General features: G+C 36.8%; 3 protein-coding genes and 1 long non-coding RNA gene across 41 annotated transcripts in view; 2 read left to right on the forward strand and 2 right to left on the reverse strand.

Moving 5' to 3' along the window:
- The window catches only part of LOC126612227 (rust resistance kinase Lr10-like), a 145,974-nt gene that overhangs the window by 104,344 nt on the left and 19,791 nt on the right, over positions 1-21,839 (forward strand). The gene's annotated exons all lie outside the window — the stretch shown is intronic.
- On the forward strand, positions 1,618-18,636 carry LOC126613071 (uncharacterized). Of its 3 annotated transcripts, XR_007619628.1 has the most exons (5): positions 1,618-1,862; positions 15,435-15,534; positions 15,652-15,742; positions 16,087-16,159; positions 18,239-18,636. It is a non-coding gene; the product is annotated as an uncharacterized LOC126613071 (long non-coding RNA). The 3 variants fall into 3 exon arrangements; XR_007619634.1 differs by lacking the exon at positions 18,239-18,636 and having other exon boundaries at positions 15,630-15,742; positions 16,087-16,782; XR_007619622.1 differs by lacking the exon at positions 18,239-18,636 and having other exon boundaries at positions 16,087-16,782.
- Positions 2,074-9,631, reverse strand: LOC126612445 (uncharacterized). Of its 19 annotated transcripts, none has more exons than XR_007619136.1 (7): positions 9,321-9,631; positions 4,787-4,948; positions 3,502-3,659; positions 3,049-3,191; positions 2,780-2,891; positions 2,555-2,674; positions 2,074-2,365 (listed from the first exon to the last, which is right to left on the reverse strand). XR_007619136.1 is itself a non-coding variant. In XM_050280923.1 (6 exons), exons 2-6 carry the CDS (start codon positions 4,832-4,834, stop codon positions 2,662-2,664), a joined length of 459 nt encoding a protein of 152 aa, XP_050136880.1. In that variant the 5' UTR covers positions 4,835-4,948; positions 9,321-9,631; the 3' UTR covers positions 2,074-2,661. The 19 variants fall into 19 exon arrangements, 8 of the variants coding, with proteins under 8 accessions (XP_050136880.1, XP_050136872.1, XP_050136846.1 ...); XR_007619133.1 differs by having other exon boundaries at positions 2,074-2,265; positions 2,780-2,900; XR_007619132.1 differs by having other exon boundaries at positions 2,074-2,437; positions 2,780-2,900.
- LOC126612114 (rust resistance kinase Lr10-like) overlaps positions 20,003-21,839 on the reverse strand; it is a 67,367-nt gene continuing 65,530 nt past the window's right edge. For 5 of the 15 annotated variants that reach the window (XM_050280435.1, XM_050280442.1, XM_050280491.1 and 2 more), the window contains 2 exons: positions 21,444-21,473; positions 20,003-21,296 (listed from right to left, as the gene is read on the reverse strand). In XM_050280435.1, the coding sequence (XP_050136392.1) occupies positions 20,164-21,296; positions 21,444-21,473 (1,163 nt within the window). In that variant the 3' untranslated portion in view covers positions 20,003-20,163. The remainder of the gene's footprint in view (positions 21,297-21,443; positions 21,474-21,839) is intronic. The other 10 variants (XM_050280505.1, XM_050280499.1, XM_050280475.1 and 7 more) reach the window with 3 other exon arrangements.

The raw sequence follows: 21,839 nt of genomic DNA on the forward strand, positions 1-21,839 counted from the left end.
ATAGAATTAATTGACAATGAGTTTGAAAAGTGCACAAAGTGAAAAAAAAAAATCAAAGGGTGCCTCTATTGACACCCAAATTTTAGTTAGTTTCACTCAACTAAAAAATTTTGTCATCAAACTTTTTAATTTGCCGTCGAAATTGAGTTTCACCCAACCCACCAAGCAGCAAGCACCACTCACCAAAAAAACCAACAACACACACCCACCACTCACCAATAGAATGAGAATGAACACACAGACCCACAAAGAGCTGGCATCGACGCTGTCGATGAGGGAGGGACCGGAGGATGGTGTAGTTTCGTCGGGCGTGCGGTAGTGGTTTTGTCTGTTCATTTTCTCTTTCTTTTGGTAGGTGGAGGCTGGTGTGGATTTGTGCGAACTTAAAAATGAGGGGAAACTATAAAGTTTGACAAAATGTTTTAGTTAGGTGAACTTAACTAAAATTTGGGTGCTGATAAAGATACCGGACTTGGATCCTCTCCTGGGCCCAAGGAGAGGATCCTCCTGATCAAAGGTTTTGGGCCGTTGGATGAAAATCCAACGGCTACAACATGGGTTTCTTTAAAGTTATAATAATTATAGCCGTTGGATTTTCATTCAACGGTTCAAGTCCTTTGGTCAAGAGGATCATCTCCTTGGGCTCAAGAGAGGATCCAAGTCCAAAGATACCCAATATCAAAAGACCTTTGTTTACCCAATGCTGTACAGGTTTGACTTTTGTTTATATTATTGAATCTATTGCTTGGTTGTATAATTTGGCTGTGTGTTTTGATTCAAGACAATTTGTTCTACGTTTCTTGAGGCTTCTGTGTGTAGATTTGAAACCGTTTAGCTTTCAAGCCGTTTATACTCGAGATAAATAATTTCGTTTTTTTTTCTTTTTAACCTTTTTTGTAAGAATTTTTTATTTAATGTTGTGAGAGTTGTGTTTTCTATAGTATGAAAATTGAATCTTTGTGATCTTATATCCTTAGATATGTTGCTTGGTTATATGATTTGGATGTGTGCATTGTTTCAGGACAATTTGTTCTTCGTTTTTTGGGGCTTTTGTGCGTAGCTTTAAAGCCTTTTGTAGTCAACATAAATAATTTTATTTTTCTTTGTTTCTAGTCTTCTTTGTAAGAATTTGGGTAAAGTACAAAAAACTACCTTAACTATTGGTGTCACGACACTTTCATACCTCATCTTTTAAAATTGACAATGTCATACCTCATCTTATGAATTTGTGCCAATATCATACCTCCGTCAGTTTTTCTGTTAATTTTTCTGTTAAGTGCTGACGTGACTACATGAAGGATCCACCCACTAATAATTAAATATATTCTTAATAATTAAAAATTAAAAAAAAAAATTAAACTCTCTCTCTCTCTCTCTCTCTCTCTCTCTCTCTCTCCCCCCTCTCTCTTCCCATTTTTAATAGAAAGTCATCCCTCCCCCTCTCTCTCTCTCTCCCCCATCTTCCTGTAACCCAGAAAGAAGAAGAAGGAGGAGGAAGAAGAAGGAAGAAGAAAAAAAAAAAAACCCAACCCAGTTTGTCCCCCCCCCCCCCTCAACAAACCCAGAAAGAAGAAGAAAAAAAAGAAGGGAAACCGAGTTCGTCCGCTAACCATACAATGATACATTCTTATCTGTTAATTATCTTTGGTTACCAGCTATCCATGTTGCTGACATATTAAACTACACAACATCTATTGTAATTTATGTCTTATTAGTATCATCACTTTTGTTCTTTATTTCAATGTCTAACATAATGATCTGGTTTCAATTTGCTACAGGCATTATTCCCAGACAATAGCTATGGTTTTGATTGTAGCGGTGACTGAAAAATTATTCCGAAACTAACATTTGAGGAATTCAAGGTTTGTTAGTTAATTTGTACATCAGAACACCATGACAAACTTTGAAGTTGTAATTGTTGACCTTACAACGTATCTTTTTTGGTTTGGAGCATTAGACTTATATGTGTTGCTTTCACTTCATGAAGGCTAACTCTTTATTTTAGGCCTTGGAATATAACTAGGAAATTGTGCCCGCGCGTTGTTGCAAGAACGAAAATAAAACTATAGAACATATCATGAAAATCCAAATGTACATAAATGTTGAGTAACACTATTAACATAAACATAATAAAGACTGCATATAAAATGTAGTCAATATTTTTACAGGCCACTGTTTATAGTTGTACAATTTAGGCAAAAAACATTAGGAAACATTTTGACATGGATGTACAAAAGTGATGAGTCTGATATTTCCCCCTGGTAGCTATGTTAGGTGTTGATCAGCATCAGTTGTTCATGTGCACAAAAAATAGGGGTATCAATGTTATGGTGGCCTATTTACACGCAAAAAATATGGAGAAGCACTGCTGTTGTTTTAACAAAAGATGATCAGTCTCTTTTCTATAGCAGCAAAAGTTTGTTCCTTCTGGCAATAACTACAAATAAACGATGTGCAGATGGTAAAAAAAAATATGTAAATGCTAACTGAGCTGTAATCAAGTGTGTGCAAATATGGTTACATCATATAAAAAATAGGAATGGAGCAAAGTTACCTAGTTTTTTTTTTTTTTGGTAGAGGGTCTTTTTTCATGCTTGTTGGAGAAGATGTTTTTTTTTCAACAATTTGATTGGAACCTGACCAAAATCCTAGACATCTGCATCAGAGACTTCCTCTGTCTCACCGTACCAAATATATTAAAGAGATAGGAAAAATAGATTTAGATCAGATTGAAAATAAATTGAGAATGAGAAAAAAATGCTGTGATGCAGAATATAACCTGTTTTTAGCCTCTGTAAAAAGGGCTCTTCTGATGGAATCTCTTTTCCTCTTGTGCGTTTCTCCAGTTTTTTCAGCTGGTGTAGTGGACGATGAAACTGTTGTCGAAGACACTGCAATTTCTTTCATAAAAGACTGGTGTTGTTGGTTGGATCATTGTGTCCTCAGAAACATTGTAGATAAGGAGATCATTTGAATTCAACAAATTTCGTCGGCTTCCAAACCAAAGGTGAAAATTTTTCCTTTGGCCTATAAGTCTGAAAAACTCACTTGGTAATTGCTTGTGATCTGTTGATCTTTGATTGTAAACCAAATCTTTGCATGGCATGCCAAAGACCTTTTCTCCTAATTTGCCGATAATGAGAGCATTGATCTCATTTGTTTCGTCTTCAAGGACCAAGAACACTTTGTACCTTCATTCAAATAGAAAAGCCATTAATTATAGAGGATACACAGTGTAATAAGTCAAGAACTACATTCTCATAGATTTTTCTATGGTATGGTTTAATGTTAATACTAATCATATGAAAAATAAAAGGATAGGTATGCAAAGTTTGATTTCAAATTTAATTAAATTTATGGCTTGTAATTTTGTTACATGATCAATGAACTATTAATTGAAAATATGTAATTAAAAACAGAATAAATGATAAGTTTCAGTTTAATAAGGATATGAGACAACGATCAATTGACAAACGCAAAATATAGTGTTTAACTCATTACCAAGGAGTTGGCATTTGATTTATATGTTTTTGGCACATCTGTTGAGCAGTTGTTGGGTCCTTGTACATTTGTTTGGCACATGTAGGGCAAGCAGCATACCACCATTCATATGATGTGTTAAACCGCTTAATTGATGCCTTGCACAAAAATGTATCATCCTGTTAAATATCCAAAAAGATGTTTAGATAGTTAATAATCATGAAATAGAAAGCTTATGTAAAAGAAGTAAAAATAGAAAGCTTATGTTTAGATAGTTCATATGATGTGTTAACTCGTCAAGTCCAAAACGCTGGACTCCAACCACATGACCAATAACATCTACAAATTTGAAAAAAAGAAAGAAAACCAAAACAGAATTAGGTGAGGAGAAAATGTTTCATAAAACATGTATCAATGCATTGTAACACACAGCTATATATACATGCGTACATATTTATTACCTGTTAGGATATCAGTCTTGTTCAGCCTAGGATACAATCTATTATAATCTTGCAAAAAAAAATCTGACACAGAATAGGCAGAAACACACTTGTTAACTTGTTAAAAACTGTTTTGGCAGTTAACACGAGATGGGTGTCATGCGGGACTACTTGATACTGGCCTCTTATTTTGTTGGTACGAAAATTCATAATCTCGTAGCAAGCACCTGCTTCAATTTTTGGGACTATTATATCATAGTTCATTTCGTCAGAAGACACTTCTATCGCTTGTTCCTTGATAACCAAACATTGAGAAGGGAAGAAAAAGAAATTGTCAAAGATATCATGAATAGGTAAATAACACTAAATTTGAAACTTAAAATAATATGAAAACATTTGCAAATTACCAACATTATAGACTAAGATGAATACTAAATACTGAAAGCCAAGTTATCATTGTAATTAACAGTTTAAAGGCAATGGATACCCATAAAATAATTACATGTCACATAGACTTAACATGAGAGTTGATATTTTTAATACTTGAAATAATATGAAAATAAATGTAAATCACAAATATTAGAGAATAAGATGGATGGTTAACGTCAAGAGTGAATTTATTAGTGTAATTAACAAGTTAAAGACAATGCATATGCACCCAAAAACAAATTCTTATCACATAGAGACAGAATGATAACTAACATGTAATTTTCCGATACAAAATGAAAGAATACAGAGATTAGAAATGAATTGGAGATTGTGTTTATCCCAGAGAGTAAAAATGTCATGTGATATGTATTAGAACAAATACAAAATTCACATGTTAAGAGCTTATCAAACAGTATTATTAAAGATTAATTACTGACCTTTTCATCAACTAATACACAGTGTAGACCTGCATATTTATCAGTCATGCCTGAAAATCTTGGTATCTATATTCTGCAGATACGAACTTTAATTTTTCCAATTTTTTCATATGGGACCAATCGATCAAGAGGAGTTGGACCTCGACCTTCCATGTTTAACTGCTGAAATGAGATTTAAGGTTTGTGAATTGACAAATAATGCAGAAAGAAATTTCAAAGAGGCTGAACAATGATGTAACAACTACACTTTCAAAACTATAGACCTACAACAGTTCGTTTAAAAGCGTAACTGATTAAAAGAATGAGATTGCCAAAAGAAAACACAGCACGACCACTGCTTAACTGAACCACATTCTCAACACACAAACATAAACGTAGTGATCCTATACATCCATCATATTCTTTTTCTCTGTTTCCATATCCCTGATCCCAATTCTTTATCCCATCCTTTCAGTGTTGTTTTTTGCTCACTCTCAATGTCACGCCCCTATCTCGACATACGTCCAGGCTCGACACATGACGTCACCAACTACCCGTATCTCTAACATACCCCGCCACCAGGATATGCAAAACACAACTCGAGAACCAATTGCGTAATAAATTTTTGTATACTTTATGGTTGCATCTAACCTCTTCGTTAGACTGTCTACGTACCCTCAATAGAGATCAAGTCATTCGTAGTTTAACTTCGCTATAACTCGACATATAACACAATCTGTTCAAGCCAAAATGCATAACATTCCTCAATCAAACATTTGGACTTGACGAGCATGAATTATTCGATTCAAACTACATAACAACCCGCATGACAATCAAGGTTTCTATTTCATCCATCATATACATCATTATGTTTCAACATAAAATCACTATTCATATCAAGTAATATATCAAAGAATCAATAAAGCACAATAGTATCCTCTAGTCGCATTGATCACCGATCTAATCATTATAATAACAATCATATTCAACATCCTTCCACAATCATCTCAAGTAACCCATTCCATGATATCAAGGAGGCACGATATTAACATTTAATTATGTTAATCAGTCAATCAGATCACATCTCAATGCACAAAATTAATAAAGGACTTCTATATAATTCCCTGCCTGGATTTCAAGTAATAACTTGATAATTCAAATTTATATTCACAAAATTTATTGTGGGTAATTCTCATTCACTCGAATCCAAGGTACAAGTCTAACTTATGGAAATGAGCAAGAGTAGGGATTCCAGACCACTCAACGGAATCCAAATCAAGATACGATTCCAGACCACTCAACGGAATCCAACCACATCGGCTTCCGGATCACTTAACGGAACCAAAATTATCCATCGGTTTCTTGCATGTAAAATTAGTGACATCGATGACAATCTATAAACATCAAGTATAGAATTATGCTTTATGAAATCATAATCAAGTCATTGACAACTTCGAAGGAGTCACCCAGACATCCAACGACTTTTTTAATTTAAAGCACAAGATTCTCAAAATCCATCGTTCATATGTACATTAAAAACTAGGGCTAGATGGACGCAGTTCGGCCGAAGCCTACATCTTTGAAGCTATCTCAATCCAAACTCAATGAAACCCGAGGTGGATACGACCCCGGACCATCACTCAAAGAAATCACGGAGTAGGAGGGATTCCGGAACATCTCTCAACGGAATCCAAGTGGATACGATTTCGGACCATCACTCAACAGAATCGCGGAAGGCCAACAACCATATATACAATGACTCAAAGAAATGAGACAAGCACAAGTTACTTAATTTACAAAAACTTAACCAAGGGAAATAAGGCACAAATACTAAATTTAGAACGAATCAACGAAGCGGAAGATGAAACCATATCGAATCAACAAATCCCCATCACCACAGTTTAACGGTCTACCACTAGTCCTCACATTTCATCACAACATGCCAATCAAACCAATCAAACCAATCAAACCATATTTCAATATATATACATGTCAAATCTCATTTCTTAAACCTAAATTAATAAAGGACTTCTATATAATTCTCTGCCTGGATTTCAAGTAATAACTTGATAATTCAAATTTATATTCATAAGATTTATTGTGGGTAATTCTCATTCACTCGAATCCAAAGTACAAGTCTAACTTATGGAAATGAGCAAGAGTAAGGATTCCATACCACTCAACGGAATCCAACCACAGCGGGTTCCGGATCACTTAACGGAACCAAAATAATTTATCAGTTTCTTGCATGTAAAATTAGTGACATCGATCACAATCTATAAACATCAAGTATAGAATCATGCTTTATGAAATCATAATCAAGTTACTGACAACTTGGAAGGAGTCACCCAGATATCCAACGACTTTTTTAATTCAAAGCATAAGATTCTCAAAATCCATCGTTCATATGTACATTAAAAACTAGGGCTAGATGGACGCAGTTCGGCCGAAGCCTACATCTTTGAAGCTATCTCAATCCAAACTCAATGAAACCCGAGGTGGATACGACCCCGGACCATCACTCAAAGAAATCACAGAGTAGGAGGGATTCCGGAACATCTCTCAACGGAATCCAAGTGGATACTATTTCGGACCATCACTCAACAGAATTGCGGAAGGCCAACAACCATATATACAATGACTCAAAGAAATGAGACAAGCACAAGTTACTTAATTTACAAAAGCTTAACCAAGGGAAATAAGGCACAAATACTAAATTTAGAACGAATCAACGAAGCGGAAGATGAAACCATATCGAATCAACAAATCCCCATCACCACAGTTTAACGGTCTACCACTAGTCCTCACATTTCATCACAACATGCCAATCAAACCAATCAAACCAATCAAACCATATTTCAATATATATACATGTCAAATCTCATTTCATAAACTTAAATCAATGGCTAAGCATTAAAAAAAATAATTCAATAGAAAAAATATTTATAAACCCAAGTCATATCCACATAGGATAACAATTACGAAAATAGGGTAATCACCAATATCACATATATTAAAGTCACTCACCTGAGGTCCACACTAACGCACTCTAGCATGGAATTCAAGGCATCAAGCTCTATTACCGCCAAAAACAAAGCACAAGTCCACATTTAGATTTCTCTCGATAAATTCACATGCCCAAAACTCTCATAAGTCTTCCACAACGACATTTAATGAGAATCAAACCGTCGATCAAAGGTATGGTCCATGATCTTACATCATTTGCTCCGTAAGATCCAACCACTAGATTTTCACTAGTAAGTTCCTAAGCCCAACAACTGATAAATATGGTGCTCACAAAATTGTACAACGATCCAACGATCGGATTGTCATCAATCACATAAACAAGTGGTGGTCCAATTTGATCACCACACCAAACAATTGAATTTCGGGAAACCAAGCTAGACATAGGTTCATAGGGTCACTAGAAGGTATTCGGTACTTGACAACACTCGTGGACAATCTCACGCACCGCCACACGCGATGGTAGCCATGGTGAAGGATTTGAAAACCCAATTTTTCAACCTTAACCACAAAGGCTCAAATTTACGTGGTAATTAGAGTAAAAATCCAATTTCATCAGGGAAAACCGGGTTTCTAGGGTTCTACACACCCAACTCTAAAACGAATACGAAAGCACCAACTTGAAGATTATGAAGAGTATACTTCACTCGAAGGAAATAGTTGCCGGAATCACCGGAAAAATGATAAAACCGCCGGAAACCCACAGAACTTTGCTGTCTCTAACTAGAAAAATAGATAAGAAAATGGAAAATCTAACACTACAGAGATGTAGGGCTCGTCAAGAGCTTTAATGGACACCAAGATCACCCAAAACGGAGATCGGATGAAGGAGATATGAGCGGATCAAGTTTGCAGGTTAACGGGTCTAATTCGCCCCAAAACGGGTTTTTCCTTCTTTTCTCTCGCCACCTTCCCGTGGCTTTCTTTTCCTCTCCTCTTTTTAGCCACTCCCGTGGCCTTTTCCTTCTCTTTTCATTTTTTTTTAATTTTTAATTTTTAATTTTTTTAGCAACAACTTCAAACATCCGTAACTATACCGTTATAATCTGGACTTGCAAACGGTTTTCGCCTATGCGTTCGTAATCTCGATATCTATTCAACAATATAAATTATGACCTCGAATGGTCTACGGATTTTAAATAATTAATTTTCCAAAAAATAATATAAAATTTCTATAATACCAATATGTAGATTATACTAATGAAATCCAGTATCTGGATTTCACACTCAATCCCATTTTCTTCCAAGTCTGATAAAACCCACATGCATAAACGGGCTACAAATCTGCCAAACCCAAAACAAAACCTAACTAAAAATCTGAGAGATTAAAACTTTCGCTCAAAAAAACAGTCTATCTCTCCGATAAAACAGAAATATCCCAAAATAGGAATGCTTGGTAATAAAATAATGAAGCAACAAATGGCATGAAATAATCAAAAAACAACCCTACAAATTCAAATAACCGAAACAAATAATCATATGGCCAATTCAGTTCGAAAAAAAAAAAAAACATCGCACAAAAAACTAATACCTGACAAAGAACCCAATTGGGGATACTGGAAATTGCAACTACACGATCCTCCAATTGACGATCAGACAGCCGTTCAACCACTGCAAAAACAACCATAAAAAAACACAAAGTCATAGCCTATCAAGAGTGTAAGTAAAAAAAATGAACAAATCGATATTTCCTGTCCCGAATTAAAAACTGGAAAGCGAAAACAAAGGCGCTGAAAAACAAAAGCTGAAAATCAATCGCACAACAGCAGAAACCAACAAGAAAAACGAAAGACAGAAACGATAACAAAAAGCATAAGCAAAACGAAAGAAACGGCAAACAAAGCTAACCAAGCAAATTTGAAACGAAGAAAAATGCACAACCAGCTTAAACCAAGGTTCTAAAGTAAAAGTGAAAGTGAATTGAAAGCGAAAGAAATCAGCAAAAATAAGAGAGAGAAGAGACAAAGCCACGGCCAATTCGATGATCGACACGTGGCCATAAGTGGAAAAGGCAAAGCCGAGCAACACGCCCGTGGGGGGGGGGGAAGATAACAAACGGTCGCGGTGATAAGGCAATCAGAAGGTAACGTAAAAAAAATTAGGATTTAAATTTTTGTGGTAGATTTCGTTAGCAAATTTAGTCCAAAATTAATTTTTTTTGTTCCTTGTCTGTTAAATACAGGGATAAAAATGTATTTTAACTAGTACGCATTCTTCTTCCTCCCTCTGCATTTCATCTATTTATATCTTAAAACAACCCCTACCAGAAAACCACAGAAAATAAACCATGATCATTAATCTCTCATCTTCTCCATCATCCTCTTCTTTCTGTCTCATCAAGTTATCTAATTCCAAATCACTCATCTCTGATTTTCCATCAAAACCCAAAACCCACCACCCAAAACCTCTATCTTCTTCCATTTGCTGCTCATTTTCTTCACTAGACCTTGGTTTTCACTGCAAGGATCGATTTTTCATTGAAAATGGTAGGTGCCCACATGGGAAAAGGTTCAAGTTTAGGACTTGTGCGATTCCTGGCTTCGACTCTGGCAACTTTGAAAGTGCTCAGTTGGTTTTGGAGGCGGTTGCTGTGTTAACGGCCATAATTGTTGTCCATGAGAGCGGTCACTTCGTTGCAGCTTATCTCCAAGGCATCCATGTAAGCAAATGGAAGAAGATGGATGTTTTGGGTGGTGGGTTTTGGGTTTTGATGGAAAATCAGAGATGGGTGATTTGGAATTGGATAACTTGATGAGAGAGAGAGAATAGGAGGGTGGAGAAGCTGAGAGATTAATGATCATGGTTTATTTTCTGTGGTTTTTTTGGTAGGGGTTGTTTTAAGATATAAACAGATGAAATGCAAAGGGAGGAAGAAGAAGGAGTACACGTTAAAATACATTTTTATCCCTGTATTTAATAGACAGGTAACGGAAAAATCAATTTTGGATCAAATTTGCTAACGGACTCTATCACAAGGGTTTAAATCCTAATTTTTTTTACCACAAGGGCTATCTTCCGATTACCTTATCACCACGAGGACTGTTTATCCGATTAGGCCAAAATATAAAGGCAAGGGGAAAAATGACATTTCATGTAGCATCTTCAAAATGCCAAAAAAGTGAGCATTAGATCAGGGGCAAAATCGGGTGGGCACTGTTAGTGAACAATGGTTTTCCCACAGAGTTTTAGTATAGATAATAATTTCTTGGAGAATCAACATTGTTGACAATTTTTTGAGCAATATTATCCCCAAAATTTCTCTGCATGTTACCCTCAACGTAGACATCATATAACCATCCTTGAACTTCTGAACCAAAAATTTGAGTTTTATGATTATAACTAAACGTCTATAAACACATGATACAGATTGAGACAAATGTCAAATTTAAAATGGCATTAATCAGGACAGCTGCAAACTCTGATTTGTAGGCTTTGAAATGGAGAAGTTACTTCTTGCTTCACTTTAGCATCATAGTTCAGCTTCTAAGTTCAGTTCTCAACTATGAGGTTTCTCAGTTACCTCTTTCTTGTAATAAAACATTAGGTAAATTATACAAAACTACCTCAACTATTGAGTCATTAACAGCTTCATACCTCGTCTTTAAAAAGTTTCAATGTCATACCTCATCTACGAACTTGTTACAATTTCATACATTCCGTAAGTTGTCTGTTAATTCCTCTGTTAAAATGCTGACGTGGCAAGTGACGGGATCCATTTTCTATTAAAAAAATAATAAATATTAAAAAAAAAGACCCAAACCCAGATCCCCATCCCCCCTTCCCATCTGTCCCCGCTCCTCCTTCTCCTCATCCTCCTCCGCACCCACCTCACACCCACCCTCTTCCCTTCTCTACACACTCCACTCCTTAAATCCACACCCATTCCCCCATTCAAAACCCCCAGTTCGTCTTCTCCCTCACCCGAGCCCAACCTGCAACCCAGAAGAGAAAATAAAAAAAAGCTCAGATCCCTTCTTGCCCGAGTCTCGACCCCCCTTCCCTGCACCCACCCTCTCGAGGAAGATGAAGATGATTTTTTTTTCTTTTCTGGGTTGCAAGTTGGGCTCCGGTGAGAAGAGGGAGAGGTTAGTGAAGCAGTAAGAGGAGGATGAGGAGAATGAGCACCATGGGAAGGAGGAGGAGATGGAGGAAGAGAAGGCGCTAGGGGGGGTTTGGGTTTGGAAAAGGGGGGACGAATGGGTTTTGCCACATCAGCATTTGACCAGTACTTGTCAGGATATTTTTTAATAGAAAATGGGTCCCGTCACTTGCCACATCAGCATTTTAACGGAGTAATTGACAGACAACTGACGAATGGTATGAAATTGTAACAAATTCGTAGATGAGGTATGACATTGAAATTTTTTAAAGAAGAAGTATGAAACTGTTAATGACCTAATAGTTGAGGTAGTTCTGTGTAATTTACCCTAAAACATTTGACCAGTACTTGTCAGGATATCCAATTAATTAGGTCAATTTTTGTCAGCGGTAATAATTTGTTTTTGCAGTTTTATATGTGTCTCTGTCTCCAAATATGATGATCTCTTAATTTGCTTCTATAGTTTTTGTAATATAATGATCTCTTAATTTGCTTTTGCATATCTTCTTTGCTTCCTCTGCTAGCTCTATATCCAAATAATTATTCCTTATTTCCTATTTTTACAGGAAGCAAATCATTGAATACACATGGAAAATTAAAAGGGTTTTAGTTTTTGGATTAGTTTAAAATTTTTGTTGTTATTGGTTGTATTGCTTTAAAATATTTGATGGGTAGTTTGAAATGGAGAACTTAGTTGATTGAGTATTAACTTTTATTAAATTAAGACTCTAAGGCTCTAATCTAATGTTCATGCTCAACATCTCTTCTATCTTTCTACAATTGGTAAAACTTTTGTATTATTATTCCAATTTTGGTTACTGGGTTGTGGAATTTTCCATTTTTTTTCTGGGTAATCAATATTGTATATATGCATGACAAGTATAAACAATATTTTAGGGCAAATTTAGTTGTTTAATTTTTGAATTAGAAGTTTTTGGTTTATCTATATTACGTGAAATAAAAAAAAATTATAAAGCTTTCGTTTTCATGTCTTAAAGCTTTAAGCTTTACTTGAAAAACGAACTTAATTTTGGGCTCAAATTATTGAATTTCTTTGTTCTATGCGTTTGAATTTCATTAAATTTTTGTTAACGTTTGGTTAAAATCTTCATTACTGTAATATGATCGAATTTGCGATTTAATTTTTAATTTTTTTTGTGACAATGAGATTATGGTAGGATTTCGTTTAGATTCCTCGGCCCAAGGAGAGTCTCTGCTTTTGATAAGATTGGGGTTGATGCTATCTCTGTCACAGCCCGTCCCGGAGATATGTATTATTTTATTCTCGATAACGTGAAAGGACGGTTTTATCCTTAGACATTGAAATTGTAGTGTATGTGTGTGACATATTTTGGTTCTTGGATGTCATGTTCTTGGTTGGTTGGTGACCACGTGGGACACACACACACACAAACCTCATTCTCTCTCTTCTCTCCCGTGCTTTCTCTCTCAGACTCACTCTCTCTCCTCCTTCTTCGTACGGTCGAGCACCAAACTCACCCATTCACACACAGATCGAGATCGTGCTTGGTTGTATTGTCTTCATCTCCTCACCATGAGCTCATCCATACCAGTTTCAGGTATGAAAACCTTCGAAAACCTCGTGAACCAAGAATCTCCAATTTGAACATTGTTCATGCTAACGTAAAAACATGTGTTTTTGGAAATTCTAAGCTCACAGGGAGCTTTGGAAAGCCCTCTAGAGGCTCGGAGAAGTTCGTTTGGTGGTTTTGGACGTCGGAATCGAGAAGTCGAAGCTTGGCTGGTTTTTCTCGAATTTTCCCAGCAAGATCCCGTGGTTTTTGAGGCTTGAAAGAGGTATAAACTTGTTCTATTCTCCATGCACTTCATTTTGGTATAAAGATCGTGAAAAATGGTGCAAAAATGGCCGAGATATCATAGTTTAAAAATTTCTCAGTTTTCCGGCGCCAACGACGGTTGCCAGAGTTCAGAGGTAGGAGACGACGGAATATTCCGACGTAGTCAGTTAGTTTGGACGGATTCCGTTAGGACTTAACGGAATATTCCCCAGTATATACTTGATGGTGTTAACTGACGCCGTCAGTATGCTTGTCACCTGGCCACGCGTGGGGGTGCGTAGGGCCGTGCCCTTGCTTGCGCGTGGCGGCGCGTGGGTGATCGAAAATTTTTTCTAAAAATATTGGGACGTGACGTTGTTTAGATCACGTTGGTATATTCAAATACCAAATTTGAGCAGTGTATGAGAAGTTATTAGCTAGTTTTGTCTATGTGCTTTAAATAACGTTTTTATAGTTAATTCGCATATAGATGAGACTTGTCCCGATGACGAGCGTGTTCAAGGGCGACTCGGGGGCTACGACCCTTCGACATACTAGTGAGTGGGATTTTGGTTTTCAGTATATATTTATATACTTGATATTTTCCCATAAATATGTGTTTAAATGAAAGTATGCCTTAAATGTCATGCATATGAATTTATATATCGTATATGAATTGGTATATGATGCACTATATATAATTGTGGTGTTGTGGACACTCAGGTAAGCTCAGGTGAATTATGGTTGGTTATGTGAATTATCGATGATGTGATATGTGATTGAATAACGTTGAGCTCATAAAACTGCACCTAGGGTGATTGTGATTTAGCCAGAGATATGGCACATGCCTGTTTATAATGTCACCTCCCGCACCATATGCTCATTTTGGATCCAATTTACGTGCACAGTCTTATCGTACATATCTTATTTATGGTTTCGACTTGTAGGTGACTAGCGATTTATCGCCCAGCTATTATGTGAGAGTAGTATTGAGCATAAATATATTACACCCAGTATTGTCGTATAGACCTTTTCATTTGGTTCCAACTCTTGTGCAGTATAGTGCCGTATAAGTCATTGTAGTGATTCCGGCTAGATTGACTTTTGAGCTATGAATTCAGCCGTACAGACTACCACAGGGTTCCGGCATATATGTTACATTTCTATGAAATTATTCTTACATGAATTACTTACTATGTTATATCTTGGCATGGCATACATATGAATATGATTATGTGAAGCATGATTTGAATTGATATATTTACATATATATTTATGTATATGCTTATATCTTGATTATGGGAAAAATTATACATGTTTTACAGCGAGGGGTTAGATATGTTGATAAATAAAATGATTTTGTAAAACATTTGTTTTTGCCCACTCATGTTTTCTGTTTTGCACCCCTCCATGTTTTAGGTAAGTTTTCAGTTGTTGGGTGCGAGGACTTCGGCGGTTCTAACCTATCAAAATAATTGTAGAACATCTTATGGTACTGTATAATTAGTACTTATCCTACTGGACTACACCTAGACTTTCTATGCTTTGATTAGGAGTATTTACTTTTGTATTTTACTTCTAACACTTCCTGTTTAATAGTGCACTCTAGTAGTTTCAGTTTTAATTATTCGTATATTTCTTATCTTAATTGCTTTCGCATTGTGCACATGGCTACGTCACCCCCACGTGACGGCCAATATGCCTTGATCTCGATCGGGGTGTGTCAATATCATGAAACAAAACCCAGGTCTAAATATTTGATAATTTATAATTTCAAGAAAGCCAATAAGCCTACTGTGGACGCCGCAGCGGCCTAGCGCCGTTTTCCAAAATCCTCTCTTACTTGGGTAAACAATTAAGACTTTTGGTTCAGTTTTTATTATGCCCAATTTTGTATTTAAACCTTAAAAAAATTTAAACTAATTTGGGGTTACTGAAATAGGCATGCTTGATGAGTGTTGCAGAGCTGCCATCCCTGAATCAGAAGATGTTCAGAAGGAAGAAAAAGAAGAAGAAGAAAGTCGTGGAATATCAAAAGCTTTTAGCTTTGTGAAGGTATGCTTTTCCCAACTCACCTTTTGCTTTTGTTGCACTGAATTGGTAGATTGGCTTCAAAAACATATATATGTGATTTTTCGTGTAACTATTTCTTTACATAATTACCAATTGAAGCTGATTTGAGATCGTGTAACATTTCCTTGCCGAACCAAAGATCGCTGTCGCTCAGAGCTGCGTTTCATGAAACAAGTTTATCTCCTGCCAATTTTGTGTACCCACTTTTTATTCATGAGGGTTGGTGCTTGCTTGCAAGGCAAGTTGGTGCTATTAAGTTTTGCGGTTTTACAATCTGTTCATGCTTAAACCTCTTTCAATTTTTCAATTCTATGTAAACCTTGCAGGTCAGGACGGCACCCCTATCTGGGCAATGTCAGGATGTCTAGGCTTGGGTGGAGACGTGGACTTATGGAAGAGGTGAAGTAGCTTAGCTCTATCTCATTAGCTCTTATCTGTTCTATTAATGCTAAGATCAATGGTAAAAAGTTATATTGATTTTATAATCAAAGATACATATATTATAAAAACAAAGGGTATATCATTAATTTCTTGATGTAAACAACTTCCTCAGTTGGCTCCATCATCTTTCTCCTCACTTTCGATCGGGTACCGCCTCTACTTACCGCGTTTTGTCGTGGATCTTTGGGAGGGTGTGTAGAGCTTTAGCTCGGGTGTCTGCACCACCACCTTTGTTGGCCCTTGCTGGTCACTCCCGTTGTTGCTCGCCCTTGTTAGCGATGTTACATGTGGGTTCCTTCTACTTGCGTGCTTGTTTGTTCTCTTGGGGGCTATTCCGGTGCTGGTCTTGGGATGATGATGTGACCTCTGTCCTCACCACTTCTGGGTTTCTTGATGGTTTAATCTTAAGTAATCGTGGCGGGTGGCCGATTGGGATGTGGTTCTGTCGGCGATGGGTTCTGTGTGGTTTGGTTGTTTGTCTTGGGCTCCAAGGTTGGTCTTAGGCCTTTGTTTTCTATGTGTTGTGGCCCTTTTTCTTTTGCTGTGTTCATATGGTTTTGGGCCTTTGTTGTACTTCTCTAGTTGGTAATGAATTTTATCCTTTGTCCCAAAAAAAAAAAAACAATGATAATTTGAAGAACCATTTATAGTATTTTGGTAATTAGCATACTTAAGCTTAAATGTGATATATCTGTTTAGTATTTTTTTGGATAAATTACACTTTCATACCTCAGGTTTGGGGTATATTTCAATTCATTACAATATCTTTAAAACATTTCACTTTCATACCTTAAGTACTATTTTATTTCAAAATAATACATCTGTTACCTTTTCCATCCATTAATCTGTTAAATGCTGACGTGGCTGCCACATATATGCCACGTGGCTGCCAAATGTCTGCCACGTGGCAAATAAAATAATTTTTAATTTTTTTTAAAAAACCTGAATTTTCTCAACAAAAAAAATAAAAAAATTGAAACACACATCTGCAAGAAGAAGAAGAAGAGGGAGGAAGAAAGAAAAAGAAAAAAAAATTGTCCCTCCTCCCCCAGCGACCCAGAAGAAGAAGAAGAAAAAGAAGGAAGAAGAAAAAAAAAAAAAAAAAAAAACCCACATCTGCAAGAAGAAGAAGAAGAAGAGGGAGGAAGAAAGAAAAAGAAAAAAAAAATGTCCCTCCTCCCCCCAACGACCCAGAAGAGGAAGGAAAAAAAAATAGAAACGCACATCTGCAAGAAGAAGAAGAGGGAGGAAGAAAGAAAAAGAAAAAGAAATGTCCCTCCTCCCCCTAGCGACCCAGAAGAGGAAGAAAAAAAAAATAGAAACCCACATCTGCAAGAAGAAGAAGAAGAAGAAGAAGAAGAAGAAGAAGAGGGAGGAAGGGAGCTGGGTCGAGGTGGGAGGAGGGTCACTGGGCTGGGGGGGGACAGAGGGAGGGTCGCTGGGCAGGGGGGGCCGGAAGGAGGATCGCTAGGCTGGAGGGAGGACGGGAGGAGGGTCACCGGGCGGGGGGAGGGTCGCCGGGGGGGGGTTCTTCTTTTTTCTTCTTCTTCTTCTTCTGGTCGCTGGGGGGAAGGACAAATTTTTTTTTTTCTTTTCCTCCTTCTTCTTCTTTTCCTCCTTCTGGTCGCTGTTTGCAGATGTGGGTTTCATTTATTTATTTATTATTTTTTTTGTTGAGAAAATTCAGGTTTAAAAAAAAAAATTTGCCACATGGCAGACATTTGGCAGCCATGTGGCACAAATGTGGCAGCCACGTCAACATTTAACAGATTAATGGATGGAAAATCTAACAGATGTATTATATTGAAATAAAATAGTACTTAAGGTATGAAAGTGAAATGTTTTAAAGTTGTTGTATGGGATTGTAATAAACCTCAAAATCTGAGGGGCTACTGTGTAATTTACCCTATTTTTTTATACAGTGATAATACTCAAGTATAATTTACATCATATATCTTTTGAAGTACATAAAACTATGAAGAAAAATCCCTAATTAATCTGATTATGGGGATTTTGTTTTATATCAAAATATTGCAGCAGAAGTCACACTTTGAAGAGTTCACGCTGCACATAAAGATGATGAAATGCTACATGAGGTATACTTTTGTTCTGCAATATGACCCTTTTTATTTTATTTTTAAGACAGATAGGGTTGAAAAGAAATTATGTAGTATTTTTGTATCAGTTTTGAGTGCCTATTTTGGCTTCCATATTTGGTCTGTACATGTGAGGTATAGAGTGTTCAATATGTATTTGGTTTCTATATTGTTAATGGATCTATAGCAAGTCCGCTTCCCTCAGTGTCCCTGGCAACAAAATTTATGGCGTGTCTTCGTTCTTTCAATTATTTGAAAGCTTCCCTGCTCTGCACTCTTGTACAAAGACTTATGGTGTTTCATCAGTTCCATTTGGTGGTTGGGTGGGAAATGAAATTAAAACTCTGCATTTCAAATGGTCTAAACCAAATTGTATCAAATGTGAAGCAAAGGGCAAGAGGTGTAGATTGAAGAACAATGGCACCAAGAGCGAAATTGAACTTGTTGACAGGAGGAAACCAAGTAAGGATAACGCGTCTAAATCTTATTTCGCATTTATTATGCTCATGATGTTTTTAATGATGATGATCGGTATAATGTGCTACATGCTGTGATTTGTCTGCTTTCATGTAATTAGCGGCTTATATTTATGGTAACGATATTGATTAATTTCGAGAAATGACATTCTAATTTTCGCAACTGTCTTTTGCAGGCAAAACAAAGACGTTTCCAAGGGTGAGTTGTGTATGACTGTTGTTTAGCTTTGTTTCATGTCCAAAGGACACTGGAGAATAAATGTTTACTCATGGATAATATCTATCTATTTGCAGGAGCAACCCTACGTTCATTTGTTCTGTTACTGCTGGTCATTGATACATATCACGCCTATAACGCTGAAAAAGAGAATCGAATGAAAATTGATAAGTTTTCGGCGGACTACAAAGATCATAAGCCAAGCATATATTCCTATGCAGATATTAAGAGGATTACAAATCAATTCAAGTACAAGTTGGGCCAAGGAGCATACGAAGCTGTTTTTTTTTTTTCTGAATGCTTTGTTGCCATGAAAGTACTTAACATTTCCAAGGGCAACGGGGAAGAGCTTGTGAATGAAGTGGGAACAATGGGTCATATTCACCATGTCAATGTGGTTCGCTTGGTTGGTTTTTGTGCTGATGGATTTAGATGAGCTCTGGTTTATGAGTTCTTTCTCAATGGTTGGCATAAGTTGCAAGATATTGCTATTAGCATAGCCAAAGGAATCAATGATGTGATCTACAAATCCTCCATTTCAATATCAAACCACATAATGTTTTGCTCGACCAAAAATTCCTGCCAAAAATCTCTGATTTTGTTCTGGCCAAGTTATGTTCCAAGGATCAATCAATGTCAATGACTTAAGCGAGAGGGACCATGAGATACATTGCACCTGAAGTGTTTTCCAGGAATTTCAGAAATTTGTCTTACAAGGCAGATGTCTTGAATGCTGCTGCTTGAGATGGTAGGAGGAAAGAAGAATGTTGGTTCAACCACAGACGACACGACAAATGAAATCTACTATCCAAAATGGATTTATAATCTTCTAGAGGAAGGAAATGAACAACGGATCCATATTGAAGAAGAATGTTATGGTAAGATTCCAAAGCAACTTGTAATTTTAGGGCTCTGGTACATCCAGTGACACTCGGTGGATCATCCTACCATGAAAACGGTGGTGCGGATGTAGGAGGAGGAGAAAACTTAATGATGCAAGCAACCCTAGCAATTGCTAAATTAAAGTAACATGTATATATATACGCACCAACACAAGTCAATTCTGAGATGAATCCAAGCCAAACAATTACAAACGGCAGTTATTCACCAAATCACTTTAAAGCAAGAATTTAATTAATAATACATTACTGCACTTCCTTAACAATTTGACTATCACCTAGCTGACAATGAACACGTTAGTTCCGCGTTAGAACATATTGGGTTCAATTCATTGTCTTGAATATCACCCGCAGTCACAGGCGCCTCTTGTGGGCATAGAGAAGGCTTGAGAGGCATCTGCAGACATTCAACATCTCCTCCAAGCATTTCGACAACTTTGGACATCGAAGGACGATCACTTGGTTTCATTTGAATACACCATAAGGCTGTTAGAACCATCTTTCTTATTACTTTCTTTTCCTCCTCAGTAATATTGTCCATTTCCAAGTCATTTCCCACAATATACTGATCGTATACCCACAACGGGAAGTAGATTTGGCTTGAATGCTCTACCATTGCATTCAAATTCTTCCTTCTGCTTGCCATTTCCATCAACAACATTCCAAAACTATAGACATCGGCCTTGTATGAGACACCTCCAATATTTTTGTAGAACAACTCGGGAGCAATATATCCCATTGTACCCCGTGCTGCCGTCAAAGAGACAATGCTATTATTTACAGGATACAGTTTTGCAAGCCCAAAGTCAGAAATCTTTGCTTTAAAGTTCTCATCAAGAAGGATGTTATGAGGTTTGATGTCGAAATGTAGAATTTGCATTTCACAACCTTGATGTAGATATTCGATCCCTTGAGCCACTCCAAGAGAAATCTCGTACATAGTCTTGATAGTTAAAGGAAGACTTCCTTCTTTAGAATAAATGTATTTATCAAGAGAACCATTAGGCATGAAGTCATATACTAGAGCACGCTTTGATCCCTCAACATAATATCCAACAAGTTGCACCACATTGGCATGGTGAATCCTTCCGATTGTAGCTATTTCGCTAATGAAATCTTGGTCATCAGCTTTGGGCTTGCCCAAAACTTTAACTGCTACAAATCGGCCACTGCGTAGCTTTCCTTTAAATACATAGCCAAAGCCACCTTTGCCCAACCTGTCCTTAAACTTGCGAGTCATTTTCTTGATGTCCGAGTAAGAGTACCTTATAGGCATGAAGTTGTTATTGCATTGCAGAAAATCTTCTATTGTGCTATGCATTGATAAATGTCTTATGCGCCATGTGTAGATTAAAAATGCAGTCACAACTAGAACTCCAAAAACAAATCTGGCTAGGAAAAATAACCCTGCATGCATTGACAATAATATGTTAGATCCACTGCGTACTACTTTTTCTTCCCTTTCTTTCCAAATTACTTTGTCCTTGATAAAATTAAAGAGAGAGAATGGGCAATCTACATATGCGGATAATACAATCTCGTATTAGTTCTTACCGATGCATATGAGTATAAACCATCCACGTACTGCAACAAAATTAATCAACAATGAGTTTGAAAAGTGCATAAAGTGAAAAATAAAAAAATAAAAAAATCAAAGGGTGCCTTTATTGACACCCAAATTTTAGTTAGTTTCACTCAACTAAAAAAATTTTGTCATCAAACTTTTTAATTTGCCGTCGAAATTGAGTTCACCCAACCCACCAGGCAGCAAGCACCACTCACCAAAAAAAACGAACAACACACACCCACAACTCACCAATAGAAAGAGAATGAACACACAGACCCACAAAGAGCTGGCATCGACGCTGTTGATGAGGGAGGGACCAGAGGATGGTGTAGTTTCGTCGGGCGCGCGGTAGTGGTTTTGTCTGTTCATTTTCTCTTTCTTTT

The sequence above is a fragment of the Malus sylvestris genome, chromosome 2 (genome assembly GCF_916048215.2).
Source record: "Malus sylvestris chromosome 2, drMalSylv7.2, whole genome shotgun sequence".
Classification (NCBI taxonomy): domain Eukaryota; kingdom Viridiplantae; phylum Streptophyta; class Magnoliopsida; order Rosales; family Rosaceae; genus Malus; species Malus sylvestris.